Consider the following 19,504-nt stretch of genomic DNA (forward strand, 5'->3'; position numbering starts at 1 on the left):
GTTATTATACAAAGAATGGATCGTACGGGGTAGGATAGCAATTTTTTGTGGTATAGTAAAAATATGTGGAAAAATTAAAAAAAGAAAGAAGAGAAAGCCAGCACTAATTCAACTTATGAAGGGTAAGACATATGTTGCCCAAGATTATATAACATTGTCGTACTCTAGGATAAGAATAAATGAATTTAATAAACTACAATTTAGTTGGGTGTCAATAGTTATTAGACTTAACTGTAAGGGTAGATGGAGCACCAGCTCGGTGGGACGAGTAAGGGAAAATTCATTGTAAACCAGTTCAAAAACGATCTGATGGATCGATCGACTGATCATTAAAGCCCGGAGATTTAGACAGTTATAGATCAGAATACTAACTTACTGAAGCGATTAACAAGGATACACTACCTGCATAACGGCTGTGCTATGAGATTTGCATGAACAGTAGGTGGAATGTTCCATCAGAACTCCTAGAATGCATGTTATCCTCTCTACTATAAATTATGGAAGAGCGGGTTGCTCGCCATTTCCTACTAAATTAATTAGTTTGCATTCTAACATATTACCGCCTAAGATCCGGGCTGTACTGGTCATAAAACAGATTGAAATGTTGACATCAAAAACAAAAACATAACTGTTTAAATTTTAAAAATAAACTATATAATAACCTGCTGTATTAGTCACAAACGCCATTTCTTGGACACTGTCGGTAATTAAAGCCACATAGGATAAGACTCGCTTACGCATCCTTCCCAAGAGTCTGTTCAGAAGGTCTTGAATAAGCTAATTGCTACTAATTCTGCAGGAAAGTAACAACAAAAGCAGTATTGTTGTGATACAGGGCACGCATCTTGACGTGCTTAATGTCAGGCTTAGCAGTTGGCCATGACTAAGGTGATTTGCCACCGATAGGAAGAAGCGTATGCCAGCCTTATTTCAGTTGGCCATGACTATAATAATATGCCCTGATCATGAAGGCCTAAACGTGGAGCGTATTCCATGCCCATTTCAGTCCACCTTGGTTGGAGTAATTTGCCCTCAGAAGGATTATATCAGTAGGCATTGTTGTACATACACCAAGATGGAGGAGAACGTAATAGTGCTTTAAATTACGTTTTGCAGGCAAACGATCGCCAGACTAATCTCCTTCCCTTCTCGAATACAGAATACCGCTCTAAAGATGGTTTTGTACGCTTGTTGATTTGTACTTTTCAACTTATATTAACTAATATTTTCCTGAGCTTCTCTCGCCGAAGGAAATTCGACAAACTGTTTCACATTACGCTTCTCCGCCACACGCAAAAGGCAGACACGAGTAGCTCTTTCACGAATGAGAATTATCAAACAAGACAATTGCTCGATATTGACTGTCTCTGATCATCGGAACACACGGTTTCTTTGTACCTAAAAAGCACTGTGCACTTTCTCAATACCGTATTCAACCGGCAAGCACTCCCCAGTCTTCCTTGATCATATCTGCAGCTTTCTCCGCGATCATTATTGTCGGGGCGTTCGTATTCCCTCTGGGTAGAACGGGCATCACAGAGGCATCTACAACACGTAAACCCCTTACGCGTTTGACCTGAAGCCTAGGATTTACAACGGCATCCGGATCTCCTTCAGGACCCATCTTGCAGGTACCACCATAATGCCACAAACTATGAGTATATTTTCTGAGGGCGCATTCGAGGTAAGAGTCCTCCATAAACGGTAAATGTTCGCAACCCGGGAATGGGATTGGGTTCACGGTTGCACCGTACTGTTGCATCACTTTGGTCTTGCTAAGGTTCAGTGCAAACTTGTTCGCTTCGACCAGTTTCTTGACGTCGTCTTCATGTGATAAATAATTAAGTTGAATGACTGGAGGCAACTTTGGATCCTTTCCTCTCAGTTTGACCACTCCACGACTCTTAGGGTCGAGCAATGTCGCCAAGGAATCGAAGGCATCCTTAAAGAGGATAGGTTCAAACACTGCGTTGTAGAAATCGTCTGTTATACTATTCAGTTTCTTGATGTATAAACCTGCGTCGTTATTGTCTGTCACTGCGGATAAATAGAGGGCTACGTCTGGCCTTTCGGGGTCTTCAGAATATTTACTGTGCACGAAGGCAAACGTTTCGCCAATTCCAGTACTCATCGTTGGTCCACGACTGAATAGGAAGAGATCCAGAATATTTTGTAAGTTTAAAGCTCGTGGTACTACAACACTGGCTGGTTTGTTGATCTGGTAAATGATACCTCCTGTAGCAATGTGGTCTTGTAGGTTATGGCCTACCTTGAGGTCGGCGATCGTGGGTGATATCCCGATTTCCTGTAAGTGCTGCTTTGGTCCTATACCGGATAAAAGCAGTAGCTTGGGTGATCCAAAAGCACCTGCCGATACAACAACTTCCTTATCAGCAAATATGGTGTATCTCTTCCTGTTCTTCGTGAACACCACTCCGTATGCTTGCGTCGTATTTGGATCTATCAGAATCCGCTCCACCTCTGAATTGAGACTGATGTCCAGATTCCTTCGTTCCTTTGCTGGTTGTAGAAATGCCTTCGCTGTGTTACAGCGGAAACCGTTACGAACAGTTCCGTACATCCTCACAAATCCTGTCTGGCTCTCGGCGTTATGATCCACATTCTTATAACCTAATTCTTGTCCTGCTTCTAGAAGAGCATCCGACACTGGAGATCGATATTTGAATTCTTCTAAAGTGAGGTATCCGCCTGTGCTGTGATACTTGGTGTCGTCCTTGTACCTGTTCACTCGCATGTCTTCAGATTTCTTGAAGTACTTGAGGACAGTGTCGTAGTCCCAGCCGGTGTTGCCTGCAGCCGCCCAGTCGTCATAGTCCCGCCTGTTCCCTCGCACGTACAGCATTCCGTTGAGGGTGCTGGTACCTCCCAGGGTGCGCCCTGCCGGGACGTAGCAGCGCTGTCGTTCCATGGCTTGACAGAACTTGGGATCGTACTCCGCCAGGTGCTGCCAGTCAATGGGCGAACGCTGTAGTGTAGCTCCTATGGACGGAATGTCCGAACCGTAAGGTTCTGAAGTGCCTGTCAACATACACCAGACAATTTAATAGTTTTAATTTATTTGTTTATTTACTAAGGTATTACAGCACAGTAGGACTATAAAAATGTAATACATTTTATGTTGCTTTAATAGCAGTTTGATAACCAGTGAATTTTCACCACGGATGCAAACAAAGTACTGAAAAAGTTAACAGCATCATGAAGAGAATAACGTTACATGGTTAAGAAAACATTCACAACAAACTTTTATGCTCAGCCTGTGTTAGGTATTTCTAAATTTCTGTTGTCATAAATATGGGGATCGTCGTAAAATTTGTGTAACGTGTGACGGAAGTGTAACCATAGCAACCGTACAGGCAGTGATACAGGGTATAGAAGGATGGCCCAGACATTGTTACCTAGCAACCATGCCGGCTACGTCTTGTGGCTGGTTGCCATGTGAAATTGGCAGCCGTTGATAGATGGCCATGGTGGGGAGACATATTTATGATATTTTATTATTGTAAAGGGAAATGTGTTGTTTTTGTTGTTATTTATTATGATTGACAGAGAGGGCGCCATCTGTGTACCATCAGGGAGTTTATTGTATGGAAGTGCCAAATAGTGCCTAAATGCATTGATGCTATTTTTGTGTAATGTGTTTATCTGAATTAGTTTACATTCTGTGTTAGTATGACTTAAGTTGCTGTTAAATTCTGCACATCATAGTCGCTGACGCTTTCTGTCAGGATCATTGGGGACCTTCTATGGTTTTCAGGGTGGTTGTTAACATCCGCAGTTTAAAATTACTCCCACTGCTGTTGGAGTATACAATATTCTGAATAAATATATACAGCAACAACACATGATGATGATGATGATGATGATGATGATGATGATGATGATCACTGCATCAAAATCTGCTCAGGTTCTTGAAAGCACCGCAGTTACAAGCATGATTTTGTGTATAGCTCGGATTTTTAATGTTGGTCCTTCTTCTTGTCATACCTGATACCCTACTAAGAGCTCTCCAGACTGCCCGCGGTTATGGAGCATTTGTTGGAGTCACCTCATTTGCCTTATTCGAGACTTATGCTAGGGCCACACTTACGTTTTGTCGCGCTGGATTTCTGCGTGTTTTCACGGCGGCATTTCATTAGTGTGTTGTATATTGCAAAGTAGCAAAGCATCACCGTTGCTCTGCATATGGAAGGAATTATATTAACTAATAACTTCCTTGTTGCGTTATATGCTGCGTTGTTCGTCTTCTTATCCTCGTCGACAAAGAAAATATTGGATCCATCCTATAATAAGTGACAGGTCATCAGGTTGACAATCTGTGCTTCTACACAATAAACCAAAAGACAACGAACAATCATTTCTGAGTATTACAGAATGTCCATGAACGCATTTGGAAAGCTTTTCTGTTTGTTGAAAAATTATATCAGGAAAAGAAACACAACGTCTCCCTCAACACAGCGCCCTTTACTGATAACCACACATCTCTCTCCTTGTCTCTGTTTTTTTTTAATTCTTGCTCCTTTGTATCGTAAAAGCACGCGTACTTTTGTACTCCAAAATTATTAATTCACCGGATGAGTTGGCCGTGCGGTTAGGGCGGCGCAGCTGTGAGCTCGCATCCGGAAGACAGTGGGTTCAAACCCCACTGCCGGCATCCCTGAAGATGATTTTCCGTGGTTTGCCATTTTCACACCAGGCAAATGCTGTGTCTGTACCTTAATTAAGGCACGGCCACTTCATTCCCACTCCTAGCCCTTTCGTATCCCATTGTCGCCATAAGACCTATCTGTGTCGGTGTGACATAAAGCAGAATTTGTATTAAAAATCACTGTCTAATTCAGTTTTGCAAAGTAAAAGTATAAAATGAACGCAGATGGACCACGCGCAATATTCAAACAAGAGCACAATACCGCAACGTCTTCATTCCGCAAGTGTGCCAGGCACAGAACACGCAAACCAAATGGACCTCGGCCCATTCTGGATCGGGCGACCTTGAAGACGCGCCTTGTCTCGTGTCCCGCGACGGGAAATCACCCAAGTGTTGTCCTAGTCTTATTTCCAGAACAAGTTTCTGAGAGTGATTGATTTAACTGTTTCAGGCTTGATATTGTTCAGGAAACTCTGCCATGATCTGAGAAGTTATCTTACTTCTTGGTGACGCTAGAGACGATGGTGTTCGTCCATCCCTTGTTTCAGTTTCTCGGTTTCAGCTTCTACTTGCCGTCTAACAGCAGGCAGGTTTCGTGTACTTTTTCGACAGGCATAAGGCATCCCCCCTTTCTTCGGAATTGTTTATACAAATCAACCTATACCCAGCCACAGAAAATGAGAGTGCCAATAGCTGGATGTGTTCCCCAAATAGACCCTGGTAACATTCTATTGTGCATATATATTAATTAATAAAACTTCTCCGATGACTTGGCTGCCGCGAGGACAAAGTATATCGATTACAATATATTTGAACGTCTTTCCTAGTCATTGGTGAGTTTCAAAAGTTTCAGAAATAAATTAGAATATGCAGTACGGTGTCATATTCTATATAAATGATCGTGGAGTTTGATAATAGTGATGTTGTGAAGTCTTGTCCGACTCAGTCCAAAAGAATCTCACTGTTGTACGAGAAATTTAGGAATTCTCCCTCAATCATCTATCATGAGTTCAAGGACGAAGATGTTTTCTAGTTGATATTTGCATAAATAGTTTACCTTTGGTTGGTAAATAGACTTATTCCCTGCGTTCCTTGCTCTATCTTTCATGTCGACGGAATGGCAAGTGTCAATAAGTTAAACTTCAAGGTACTTGACGGCTGAATGAACCCCCAAGCTGTCTTCCTTTTCAGAGGATATTCAGTTTGTGGTTTACAGCATGGTTACCAAGATAAAACATTGTAACCTGTGTTTTGCGAGGATTTGGTTTCAGAAAGTTGTCCTTGTAGGACTTTGATAGATCACTGAGATAGATCTACGGTCTGGATTAGATATCTTCAAGTGACGTTGAATGTGCTCCTACACTCAGGTCATCAACATAGAAAAACTGCCATGTGTGTCCTGCCCGAGAATTTAATCTTCCTTGTAGACACTGAAAAGGATTGGTGCAAGGACACTACCCTGCGAGATGCCATCGACTTCGTTCACCTTGAAATGTGACCTGAAATCAACCGTCGATTGGCTGTTGCGAGTGTGAAATCTCCTGTTAGTTTAAACAGCTTGTGTACAAGGAGTCGATGATTCACACTATCATTAGAAGCAGTCAAATCTCCAGCGTGTTAGAGAGTAATAGTATAATTAAGATTTATTCCGATTGTTATCAAAATCATTCTCGTTTCTGTGAAAATACCTTCATAACTGTGAAAAGCCTGTAATATGCAGCAACTCTCAGATGAAACGCGTACACTTTCATCACAGTGTTTTCAATCTGCTCTGTCAGTGTACTATACTATACTGTGCAGTGTCCGGCTCCATGGCTAAATGGTTAGCGTGCTGGCCTTTGGTCACAGGGGTCCCGGGTTCGATTCCCGGCAGGGTCGGGAATTTTAACCTTAATTGGTTAATTTCGCTGGCACGGGGGCTGGGTGTATGTGTCGTCTTCATCATCATTTCATCCTCATTACGACGCGCAGGTCACCTATGGGTGTCAAATCAAAAGACCTGCATCTGGCGAGCCGAACATGTCCTCGGACACTCCCGGCACTAAAAGCCATACGCCATTTCATTTCATTACTGTGCAGTTACCCGCTGTGGGTGGGGGACGCAGACGAAGAATACACCCACAGTATCCTCTGCCTGTCGTGCGAGTCGACAAAAAGGGGAGACCACGGGATGATCGAATTAGAACCATGAGACAACTTGTAATTAGTACCACCACGCCGGGTTGCTTTTACTTGCGCGTAGTACCACTATGTTAGGTACACAATAGGTTTGTGATTACTGAAGTAGCAACAGAGTGCGCTTCCAACTTTTACAGTACCCGTGATTAGTACCACTTTAGGAGCGACACCATGGGTGGGCAACACCATGGTTCTGGCTTGCGTGTGATTAGTACCCACTATATGAGGAACACCACGGGATAATGCAAGTCCCTGTGGTTAGTGCATTATGTGATGAACACCATAGGTTTACGTCGCCTGTTAATAGCGCCGCAGTGTGCAAAACAATACAGGTCTGTGTTACATATGCTAATTTCATTACCTGTGAATAGTACCATAATGTGTGGAATACCGCGACTCTACGCTACTCTTGATTAGTACCGCAACATAACAAATACAGTGGTTCTACTTTCCTAGCGATAAGCACCATTATGCAGGGCGGATGACTTGGATTTTGGACCCATTTAGACAAGAATTAGCATTTATTAGTGTCAGTGCAATACAGGTACAAAGCTAACTGGGGCAACAAACCAAATGAAAGGCAAGTACTCTGTAGGATCCACCGGAAACCTCTTAAAAAGGTATCACAGAACAACTTGCGAAAGTTTGTCGGTAGAATTCAACTTCACCGTGTTTATTGCAAGACCTTTTTGAATCATGTCCTCAGTGTATTGAGTAAGTCACAGTATTTGTTTAATACACCATCGCCCTAGTCAAAAAGCCACCTACAACTAATCACGTATGCGGTCCTTACCACGCAGCCCATATCATTGCTTTTTAAATTCTTTGGGATTATTTTCTCTGTCTTCCTTAAATTCAGGGGCTTCAAACTTCGTCATTTACCTTCTGTTGTTGTTTAGTTGTTATGCTAAAATTGTAGTTTAATGCAGGTTCAGGTATTGTAGATTTCTTCAATAAGGAGCTGAGGAAATGATGTTGAAAATTTATATTTTAGGAAGAAATATAAAAAATGCATAGTTTTAGCCTTTCAGGCAAGCAACTCATTGTTGAAAATATCCTAGGGATATGAGCTACGAATTTGAGGTAAATAAAATATGAAAATACATTCTTTATTTATTCCTAAAAATGGCAATCCTTTTCTTAACCATCATTACCCGGTCGATTAGATTAGCAGTTTGCCTTTTCTACCGCTACGAGCGCTAATGTGAGTCAATGCAGAGTTTCACTTAATCCCCTAATAACTACATTCGGTGTGGACATTCTTCAAAAAATAAAAAAACGCGTGAGGGTATTGAACCCAGGAACACATCTCAGAAAGAATTATGTAAATAAGTTAATTTGGCTAGGATTGAATGAAAAAGAAAACTAGTAAAAAACAAGAGATTTTATGCTTTTTTCGGAACTGCATTTAGGCCGGAAGTGATTTTCGAAATGTATATTTTGTATTTGATAGAGTTATCCAGATGCCCCTATCTATAAACAAGGGAACAGGAAGGATTGCAACAACTATCGAGGTATCTCATTGTTTAGTATTCACTGGCATCTTGGAAGGGAAGGTGCGATCAGTCGTTGAGAGGAAGTTGGATGAAAACCAGTGTGGTTTCAGACCACAGAGGGGCTGTCAGGATCAGATTTTCAGTATGCGCCAGGTAATTGAAAAATGCTGCGAGAGGAATAGGCAGTTGTGTTTATGTTTCGTAGATCTAGAGAAAGCATATGACAGGGTACCAAGGGAAAATATGTTCACTATACTGGGGGACTATGGAATTAAAGGTAGATTATTAAAATCAATCAAAGGCATTTATGTTGACAATTGGGCTTCAGTGAGAATTGATGGTAGAATGAGTTCTTGGTTCAGGGTACTTATAGGGGTTAGACAAGGCTGTAATATTTCACCTTTGCTGTTCGTAGTTTACATGGATCATCTGCTGAAAGGTATAAAATGGCAGGGAGGGATTCAGTTAGGTGGAAATGTAGTAAGCAGTTTGGCCTATCCTGACGCCTTGGTCTTAATGGCAGACTGTGCCGAAAGCCTGCAGTCTAACATCTTGGAACTTGAAAATAGGTGCAATGAGTATGGTATGAAAATTAGCCTCTGGAAGACTACATTGATGTCAGTAGATAAGAAATTCAACAGAATTGAATGTCAAATTGGTGATACAAAGCTAGAACAGGTCGATAATTTCAAGTATTCAGGTTGTGTGTTCTCCCAGGATGGTAATATAGTAAGTGAGATTGAATCAAGGTGTCGTAAAGCTAATGCAGTGAGCTCGCAGTTGCGATCAACAGTATTCTATAAGAAGGAAGTCAGCTCCCGGACGAAACTATCTTTACATCGGTCTGTTTTCAGACCAACTTTGCTTTACGGGAGCGAAAGCTGGGTTGATTCAGGATATCTTATTCATAAGTTAGAAGCAACAGACATGAATGTAGCGAGAATGATTGCTGGTAAAAACAGGTCGGAACAATGGCAGGAGGGTACTCGGAATGAGGAGATAAAGGCTAATTTAGGAATGAACTCGATGGATGAAGCTCACGCATAAACCGGCTTCGGTCGTGAGGCCATGTGCGGCGAATGGAGGAGGATAGGTTACACAGGAGAATAATGGACTCTGCTATGGAGGGAAAGAGAAGTAGAGGTAGACCAAGACGACGATGGTTAGACTCGGTTTCTAACGATTTAAAGATAAGAGGTATAGAACTAAATGAGGCCACAACACTAGTTGCAAATCGAGGACTGTGGCGACGTTTAGTAAATTCACATTGTCGCCATAAGACCCATCTGTGTCGGTGCGACGTAAAACAACTAGCAAAAAAAAGTAAATTCACAGAGGCTTGCAGACTGAACCCTGAAAGGCATAACAGTCTATAATGATAATGTAAGTATGTATGAGTTATCCAGAACTCACAACTTAAAACCTTCCCTGGCCCTTTAGCCCTTGAACTTTCGGCACAATTGAGGAAAATGCTCTTTTTTACGTTTTTCGTTGTATGGGCCCCCTATTTTGTTTCCTACGAAATGTTTTCAACTTTCAAATTTGAAAGGTCGAACTTCAGTAGGTACTAAAAAAATATTCCTTATGTATAGCACGATTTAACATTGTCCTGTACCCGTTAAAGGGTCTTGTCACAACGTTTGTGAAACAGTGACTTTAACGCTGGATAAGAAACGTAACTCACCTGCTTCTAAGAGTAGGACATTCCATCCTTCCACCTCCGACAGTCTGCTGGCCATTACAGACCCTGCGGATCCGGCACCTACCACGATGAAGTCGTACCGCTCTCGGAATGATCTTCCCAGCTTGCTCAGGTCCTTGGGTCGATCGCGGTACAGGTCTGGACGTAACAGGGAGATGGCTATTTCTATCAGCTGGACGAAGATTGTTGTTATACTGCTTGTGAGAGCTATTCGTCGGGTGGTGAGCAACACTGATGAACTGTCCATCCTGAGGAAAGATACATTCTGTGTTAGAAAGCAAATGAGGAACATATCCGTAGATTTTGTATCAAGTAGTTAGATATTGTGTTAAGGAACATGTTTCTTTAGATCTCTCAACATAAAATTTATTTTAGAAACGAATGAAAATCCACAGCCTCTTTCCAGTCATTCGACCGGGTCAGGAATGGAATGAATGAAGCCCCATCTAGCGGCAAGGATAGGAATCGTGCCAGCTGTGGAAGTCTGTCACGCTCCTCTGGGGCAATGATTAATGACTGACAGATGAAATGAAATTATATTGGAGACTCTTTCTGGAATAAATGATGACGAGGAAAACCGGAGTCCCACCTCCGCTTTGTCCAGCACAAATCTCACATGGAGTGACCGAAATTTGTACCACGGAACCTGGTGCTGGGAGGCTGGTGCGCTGCAGACGAGTTACGGAGACCACAATTCTTAAAAATAAATACATTAATTAAGGAATGAATAAATTCATTCTGGACAAACTACACAATTCAAACAATGTCCAGATTATGGGCTGCAAATTAGTTTTCAGGTACCTGAAAGACAGATTATATCAGGGATACTTTCGGACAAAATGCAGACTTCAACAGCAGTATATCAAGAGATGTATCGTAATTGACCTATCCAAGGGCTTGGCAGGGTAGATCATGGGGAATTAGGGCTAGTAAACTAAAAAAAGAGTGACTGAATGGATGGCTAAATTTGTAGGAAATAAGATTCAGAGAATTAGAGTAGATGAAGCATTATCTGATCTTGTATTCATGAAGAAGGGAGTTCTTCAAGGCAGTATTATTGGACCTCTGTATTTTCTTATACATATAAATGATTTGAGTAAAGGGCTGCATCACAGATAAGGCTTTCTGTGGATGATGATATATTGTATGGGATAATAAATAATTTACAGGCTTGTGAACGACTGGAAAAAGACCTTGATAATGTTGTAAGATTGACAACAACAATTGCATGATGGTAAACGGGGTGTACCTACTGTAAGGACGGGTTGTAAGTTTTACGAAGAGAAGACCTCTCAGACTTAACTACTGTGTTAATGGGGTGAAGGTAATTAATGGATATCAGTGTAAGTCAATCAATCAATCAATAGTTTTATGAAACTTAATAAGAAACGCGTTATACTATGCCGCAGTTCGTAGTCAGAATTCATCCATTCTGACGTCATCATGCCTTCTCTTTGGAAAAAAATCTATCAATATATTCGCTGTTTATCCTGCAGTTCGTGATGCAAAGCTTGGTATTGTGTCGTAGAAGGCAATGTTATTTTTAATCGCTGTTCTGTATAGAACGGTTGTCTTGTGAACTCATAGGTTAGTCCTGAAGGAGCGTTGTGTATTTTTTTCCTTTTTTTTTGTGAGCAGAGAACTCTTTTATGATACATGTTCCTCACTGTTTCTAGTGTAGCTAGGTTATCCTTCGATAGGTGTTCCCATATAAGGTCTAAGGTGTATTTCATGATGGGGTCTGTTTGTACGTAGACTTTTTCCTCTTAGCAGCATGTAAGTTATTAGGAACGTCTGCCATCTGTTGAATATATTTGGAAGCTGGGGAAGGTTAAAGAATCAAAGAGTATCTAGCAGAGAATAGTATTCTTCCGTGATCAGAGGAAATGTATAGTCTCTGGCTTGACAGGTAGTAATCAAACATGGTTGCATGCAATACCATTACTAAGGATGAAAATCACACATATCAGAATATTAATGAAAGTGTTATTCGATTAGCATCCTGCTATGTACAGAATGTATTGAGGGTTAGAACGAGCCTTCGCCTGCAATTATTGGAGCGATCACTGAATGATTAGACTTCACTCAAAGTTGGCTGAATTTTGAAACCTATCAATGTCTCATAATTCACCGACAGGTAATTCCGGAGAGAGTAAAACAAATCGGACCACTAGAACGGAAAGACGGATTTGCCAAGCTGTTTTAGTAAACTTTATAGATATCACTAAAGCCCGGATTTTTATGCAGTAACAGGTTAGATTGCAAACTAATTTGGTTAATAGGAAGTGTCGGCCACCCGCTCTTCCACAATGTAGCAAGAGTAACATAAATTACAGGGGTTCTGATGGGCCGTACCCCTCATGTTTATGCAAACCCCATAGCATAATTGTTGTGAAGGTAGACTATACTTGCTACTCGCTTCAGTAAGTTTGCATTCTAACTTATAAATGCATAAAAATCCGGGCTCCAGATATCACACAGACAACGTCTTCGTCCATGGACTCATGAACGGTGCTCGAGGCACAATCAGTAAATTTCTTGTATAACTGTGCGATTCTCTCGGTCTCAACCGGACACGGCTTCACGACACCGCTATTGCCGCAATACGAGGCTAGGCTCAATAACCATACTCCACAATCATCTATATAGCATTTGACGAAACGTGCATCTTGCCACATTCCATATCTATTCTTGAGCCTTGTGATTGTTGTTATTTCTATGTGACACATTAGCAAATTCACCAATGACATGGAAGACATAATACGACTACTACAACAACTAAAATGTTTTTATTCCTCCCCTGAAGGGGGAGGCGGGCCTCCTAGACGGTGACGCCATCTCTCAGGCCGGGAGATTTATTACGGTGAAGGAGATGCTGAGAGAAGGCGAGGAGGTTGGTGGCTGTGGCCTATACTAGGAACTGTTCCGGCATTCGCCTTAGTGCAGGAGAATGGAAAATCACGGAAAACCATTCTCAGGACAGCCGAGGGTTGGGGCCAGCAGTGAGGTTCAGCCCTGACCCGTCTCCCGAATGCAGAGGCGTAGAGCCACGGTAGAGGCGTGGCCACCCCTCCTCTGCTCAGTTGGCCAGTCGGAGTGCAGAGATGTTGGACCAGCCGTGGCCACTTATGGGCCAACATCCACTCTGCATCAACCGACGAAACATAATCCTGTGTAGCCGATATACTCGTTGCAGCCTCCTCATGCGGAAAGTTGTATTAATAATAATAATAATAATAATAATAATAGATGGGAAACCTCTAAAGATTAAATTCTGCAAAATTAATTAAGTGAATAAGTTCATGTACCGAGGAGCAGTAATTCAGCCATCAGGCTTGAATCGTGAAGCAATTAAGGAGAAAATCTCAAAATTACAGAAGGCCTATAGACTCACCTAGAACAGATACAGTGGAACCTCCATGTTTCGAATCGTCTCGGGGGCTAAATTTTATTTCGAGTTATTGAAATTTCCAAATATACAGAATACCGTTTTTGAGCATGTATAGTACAAAATTAAATCATATGTATCTACGGGCTTATAATGAATACATTATTTTTAACATTATTTAAAATTTTACCAAATCTCTTGTACGGCGTCACATTAATTAAATCTTATTACAGTAAATTTTGAGAAGACAGGATACAGTACATACAGTAGTGAAACACGAAACATACCTTGGCTGACACCTTTGGAAAAAAAAAATCCGTTAGTCTCTTCTGTTTGTTAGTGTTAACCTTTCCTCCTTTCACGTTGAAACTTCTGGTCAGTACCACGCAGCCGAGATTCGTAAATGGAGCTTGTCATCCGGCACTTCGGGAGTTACTTTCGTACGTGACCGGTAATTAATTCACACCTGAGAAACAGCGAGGCTTCGCCGATTCTCCGATCATTAAAGTTTTAGTTTTTCGGTTCCCAGCATCACTGTAGCCCTTTCTTTACTTGTTAACTGTTCCTCCACAAACCACAAATGCCGTATTGCACAGTTAATGTTGCACAAAATTCAAATTACGGAGTAATTTTTTCTTCAGGGGAGAAAATTTTTGCTTCGAGAAGTCGAGAAATTCTTGTAACCGAATTTCAAGTGAACGGCTGTGAAATTCAAGTTACTTCAAGTTACTGAAAATTAGAGAAATAGAGGTTCGACTGTGTAACAAAGAATCAGTATCGAGGAACGCAAAATTAAGTCATTACAACCTGAAGCACTGTACGCCTCAGGAACCTTGCTCAGTGGAGGCAGATCACTTATTAAAGACATAGAGAAACAGGAGAGGAAATTATTGCGGAAATATTTGGTCCAGTCTACTCAGAGGGAGTCTGGATGAAATTGAAGTCTCGGGAGCTTTATCAGCATTCTAAAAAGATCACCGACACCATCAGGAAACGTTCTATGGTCACATTCTCAGAATGAACAATGTCAGGTTTGGATTCTCAACTTTGCTCTCCCAATGAAAGTCAAGAACAACTGGCTTAGTGAAATAGAAAAAAAAAATATGTTCAGAAATTTGGCATCCCGCGGAAAATTATTCAAGATCGTCTCCAGTTCAAAAAAAAGTAGTCAACAACCATCATGTTGCTGAGAAAATGAATACCAGGACCAATAAATCATGGACTGTCGAACGTAGGAAAATGTTCAGTGCCCAGATGACGAGATTTCGGGAGAAGGCAAAATCAGCATCAGCTAAATGTTCTATCGCGCTCCGCAGATGGGCATGACGCTGTAAAATATTGTTGTTATTATTATTACTTTTTTATTATTTTTATTAATATATTATTACAGTTGTTATTGTGACAAAACTTCCGCGACCAACGACCTACATATTTCTTACAGACTTTCGTCCTTGTATTAACGACTCGCTTCACGGAGAACTACTGTCTACCCAGTAAAGGAGGCCACTGGTTACATGGCCGCAAGAACTTGCTAACTTGCTGGACCAGTGATGATACCACGTCAAGGATAACACACTGGCGGAATATTACGTCTTTTGTTTGTACTACTGTTCAAGCGTATACATGCATTCAGGTCGCCACCAGAATGTCGAAAATCCAGGGATCGAGATTCTCACTTCTGGGAAGACTGGTAATAGTATGGTTTTAGTGTATGGCACTCTCACCAGAATTACTTGCTTCGAGAATTGGAACAGTATGCATGTCCATCCCTGTCCCGTGTCTCTACGGGGTCCGGTATGAAGTGAGATGAATCTTTGTATGTGTAGCTTTCTTAGGAGACAAATTAGGGTTCCCCATACTATCAGAAACGTACAATTAAGCAATTTCTCAATTGTGCCAAAAGTTGAATGGCTAAAGCTCCCGGAAAGGTTTCAAATTGTGAGTCTTGGATAGCTCTATCCAACTGAAAAAGCAAATTTCGAAAATCACTTCCGGCTTAAATGCATCTCCAGAGAAACTGCCTAAAATCGTTTTTTTCTTTACTTGTTTTAAATCCTAGCCAAATTAACTTATTTGCGTAATTCTTCCTGTAATAGGCTTGTTGATTCAACACCCTTACGCGTGTTTTGATTTTTTTTAATGCCCACACCGAATGTATTATAAGGGCTTAAGTGAATCAATGCATTGAGTCATATTAGCGCTTGTAGTGGTGCTTAAGTGAAACAATGCATTGAGTCATATTAGCGCTCGTAGTGGTGCTTAAGTGAAACAATGCATTGACTCATATTAGCGCTCGTAATGCTGCTTAAGTGAAACAATGCGTTGAGACATATTAGCGCTCGTAGTGGTGCTTAAGTGGAACAATGCATTGACTCACATTAGCGCTCGTAGTGGTGCTTAAGTGAAACAATATTGACTCATATTAGCGCTAGTAGTAGTGCTTAAGTGAAACAATGCATTGAGTCATATTAGCGTTCGTAGTGGTGCTTAAGTGAAACAATGGATTGAGTCACATTAGCGCTCGTAGTGGTGCTTAAGTGAAACAATGCATTAAGTCATATTAGCGCTCATAGTGGTGGTTAAGTGAAACTATGCATTGACTCATATTAGCGCTCGTAGTGGTGCTTAAGTGAAACAATGCATTGACTCATATTGGAGCTCGTAGCGGTGCTTAAATGAAACAATGCATAGAGTCATATTAGCGCTCGTAGTGGTGCTTAAGTGAAACAATGCATTGACTCATATTGGAGCTCGTAGCGGTGCTTAAATGAAACAATGCATAGAGTCATATTAGCGCTCGTAGTGGTGCTTAAGTGAAACAATGCATAGAGTCATATTAGCGCTCGTAGTGGTGCTTAAGTGAAACAATGCATTGACTCATATTGGAGCTCGTAGCGGTTCTTAAATGAAACAATGCATTAAGTCATATTAGCGCTCATAGTGGTGGTTAAGTGAAACTATGCATTGACTCATATTAGCGCTCGTAGTGGTGCTTAAGTGAAACAATGCATTGACTCATATTGGAGCTCGTAGCGGTGCTTAAATGAAACAATGCATAGAGTCATATTAGCGCTCGTAGTGGTGCTTAAGTGAAACAATGCATTGACTCATATTGGAGCTCGTAGCGGTGCTTAAATGAAACAATGCATAGAGTCATATTAGCGCTCGTAGTGGTGCTTAAGTGAAACAATGCATTGACTCATATTGGAGCTCGTAGCGGTTCTTAAATGAAACAATGCATAGAGTCATATTAGCGCTCGTAGTGGTGCTTAAGTGAAACAATGCATAGAGTCATATTAGCGCTCGTAGTGGTGCTTAAGTGAAACAATGCATTGACTCACATTAGCGCTCGCAGTGGTGCTTAAGTGAAACAATGCATTGACTCATATTAGCGCTCGTAGTGGTGCTTAAGTGAAACAATAATGACTCATATTAGCGCTCGTAGTGGTGCTTAAGTGAAACAATGCATTGACTCATATTAGCGCTCGTAGTGGTGCTTAAGTGAAACAATGCATTGACTCATATTAGCGCTCGTAGTGGTGCTTAAGTGAAACAATGCATTGTCTCATATTAGCGCTCGTAGTGGTGCTTAAGTGAAACAATAATGACTCATATTAGCGCTCGTAGTGGTGCTTAAGTGAAACAATGCATTGACTCATATTAGCGCTCGTAGTGGTGCTTAAGTGAAACAATGCATTGAGTCATATTAGCGCTCGTAGTGGTGCTTAAGTGAAACAATGCATTGTCTCATATTAGCGCTCGTAGTGGTGCTTAAGTGAAACAATGCATTGACTCATATTAGCGCTCGTAGTGGTGCTTAAGTGAAACAATAATGACTCATATTAGCGCTCGTAGTGGTGCTTAAGTGAAACAATGCATTGACTCATATTAGCGCTCGTAGTGGTGCTTAAGTGAAACAATGCATTGACTCATATTAGCGCTCGTAGTGGTGCTTAAGTGAAACAATGCATTGACTCATATTAGCGCTCGTAGTTGTGCTTACGTGAAACAATGCTTTGACTCACATTAGCGCTCGTAGTGGTGCTTAAGTGAAACAAAGCATTGATTCATATTAGCGCTCGTAGTGGTGCTTAAGTGAAACAATGCATTGACTCACATTAGCGCTCGCAGTGGTGCTTAAGTGAAACAATGCATTGACTCATATTAGCGCTCGTAGTGGTGCTTAAGTGAAACAATAATGACTCATATTAGCGCTCGCAGTTGTGCTTAAGTGAAACAATGCATTGACTCGTATTAGCGCTCGCAGTTGTGCTTAAGTGAAACAATGCATTGACTCGTATTAGCGCTCGTAGTGGTGCTTAAGTGAAACAGTGCATTGACTCATATCAGCGCTCGTAGTGGTCCTTAAGTGAAACAATGCACTGACTCATATTAGCGCTCGTAGTGGTAGAAAAAAGGCCAACAGCTAATCTAATCGACCGGATAACGATGACTAAGAAACGAATTGTAATTTTAGGAATAAATAAAGAATATATTCTCATAATTTTTTATAGTTTATTTAACTAAAATTCGTAGCTCATATTCCTGGGATGTTTTCAATATTGAGTTGCTTGCCTGAAGGGCTTAGAACTGTGCATTTTACGACCGGTGCCCTTCCCGACGTCAACCTCGTCAGAGGAGTTTGAGATAAAATGAATCACGTTATATACGATAGGAAGAAGGGAGGGTGAGAACCGGTGTCTGCACATAGCCTACTCCTGTCGAAGAGCACAGAGGGGTCTGCTTAAGACTTAATGTCTCCATTCGACGAACAAATCACCATCAACAGCTTCATATGCCCTCACGCAATGTGGTGATTGGAAATTGTATACCGCCAACTCTCGTACCCTGATGATCCTGTAATGATTAAGATGGGGTCCCGCAGGGCACTGTCATTGATCCTTTCTATTTCTCTGGAACCGGTTAACCACTCTACACCTTAGCAATCATGGCGATCAGGTGTCAGATTCCCTATCAGTTGTTTACCTCATATTTACATTTATTTATTATTGTTTAGTTCGCTTTTTAAAGTAGTTTTTACAAACTTGGGAATTTATCGAACATTTCCCTTGATAATTTATTCCAATGCCTTACTCCTCGTCTTATAAATGAATATTTGCTCCCAGTCTGGCCTTTTGGGTTGCAACTTTATTGTCATATTTTAATCTTTTCTAATTTTAAATGCTCCACCCAAGCTTAATTTTCTACTTACGTCATTCCACGTCAACTCAACCAGTGACAGCTCGGAACATACCGCTTAGTCGAGCAGCTCGTCAACTTACTCCCAAGTCTTCCCAGCCCAAACTTTGCAACATTATTGTAACGCTACTCTTTTGTCGGAAATCACCCAGAACAAGTTGAGCTGCTTTTCTTTGGATTTTTTCCACTTCTTGAATCAAGTAATCCTGGTGAGGGTCCCATACACTGGAACCATACTCTAGTTGGAGTCTTACCAGAGACTTATATGCCCTCTCCTTTACATCCCTACTACAACCCTTAAACAGATCTGTACCGTTTATTTACAATCATATTTATGTGATTACCCCAATGAAGATCTTCCATTATATTAACTACTAGGTACTTACAATGATCCCCAAAAGGAACTTTCACCCACTCAACGCAGTAATTAAAACTGAGAGGACTTTTCCTACTTTTGAAACTCACAACCTGACTTTTAACCACGTTTATTATCATACCATTGCCCACCGTCCATCTCACAACATTATCGAGGTCATTTTGCAGTTGCTGACAATCTTGTACCTTATTTATTACTCTGTACGAAATAACATCATCTGCAAAAAGGCTTATCTCTGATTCCACTTCTTTACACACATCATTTATATATATATATATAAGAAAACATAAAGGTCGAATAATACTACCTTAAGGAATTCCCCTCTTAATTATTACAGGGACAGATAAAGCTTCGCTTACTCTAATTCTGAGTTCTGTTTTCTAGAAACACAGCCACCCATTCAGTCACTCTTTTGTCAAGTCCAAGTCAAGTGGTCAAGTTGTCAAATCGTACAGACTGAACCGAAATATTCAAAACATAATTGTGTTCACGATTATAA

The 19,504-nt window shown here is 41.1% G+C and overlaps 1 protein-coding gene across 1 annotated transcript in view; it reads right to left on the minus strand.

Annotated features, from left to right (window-relative positions):
• Positions 1-1,059: 1,059 nt before the first annotated feature.
• Positions 1,060-19,504, minus strand: part of LOC136886772 (glucose dehydrogenase [FAD, quinone]) — a 47,752-nt gene continuing 29,307 nt past the window's right edge. The window contains exons 2-3 of the mRNA XM_068230955.1: positions 10,025-10,290; positions 1,060-3,039 (exon numbers count right to left, since the gene is read on the minus strand). Of these exons, the coding sequence (XP_068087056.1) occupies positions 1,433-3,039; positions 10,025-10,290 (1,873 nt within the window). The 3' untranslated portion in view covers positions 1,060-1,432. The remainder of the gene's footprint in view (positions 3,040-10,024; positions 10,291-19,504) is intronic.

The sequence above is a fragment of the Anabrus simplex genome, chromosome X, assembly GCF_040414725.1.
Source record: "Anabrus simplex isolate iqAnaSimp1 chromosome X, ASM4041472v1, whole genome shotgun sequence".
NCBI lineage: Eukaryota > Metazoa > Arthropoda > Insecta > Orthoptera > Tettigoniidae > Anabrus > Anabrus simplex.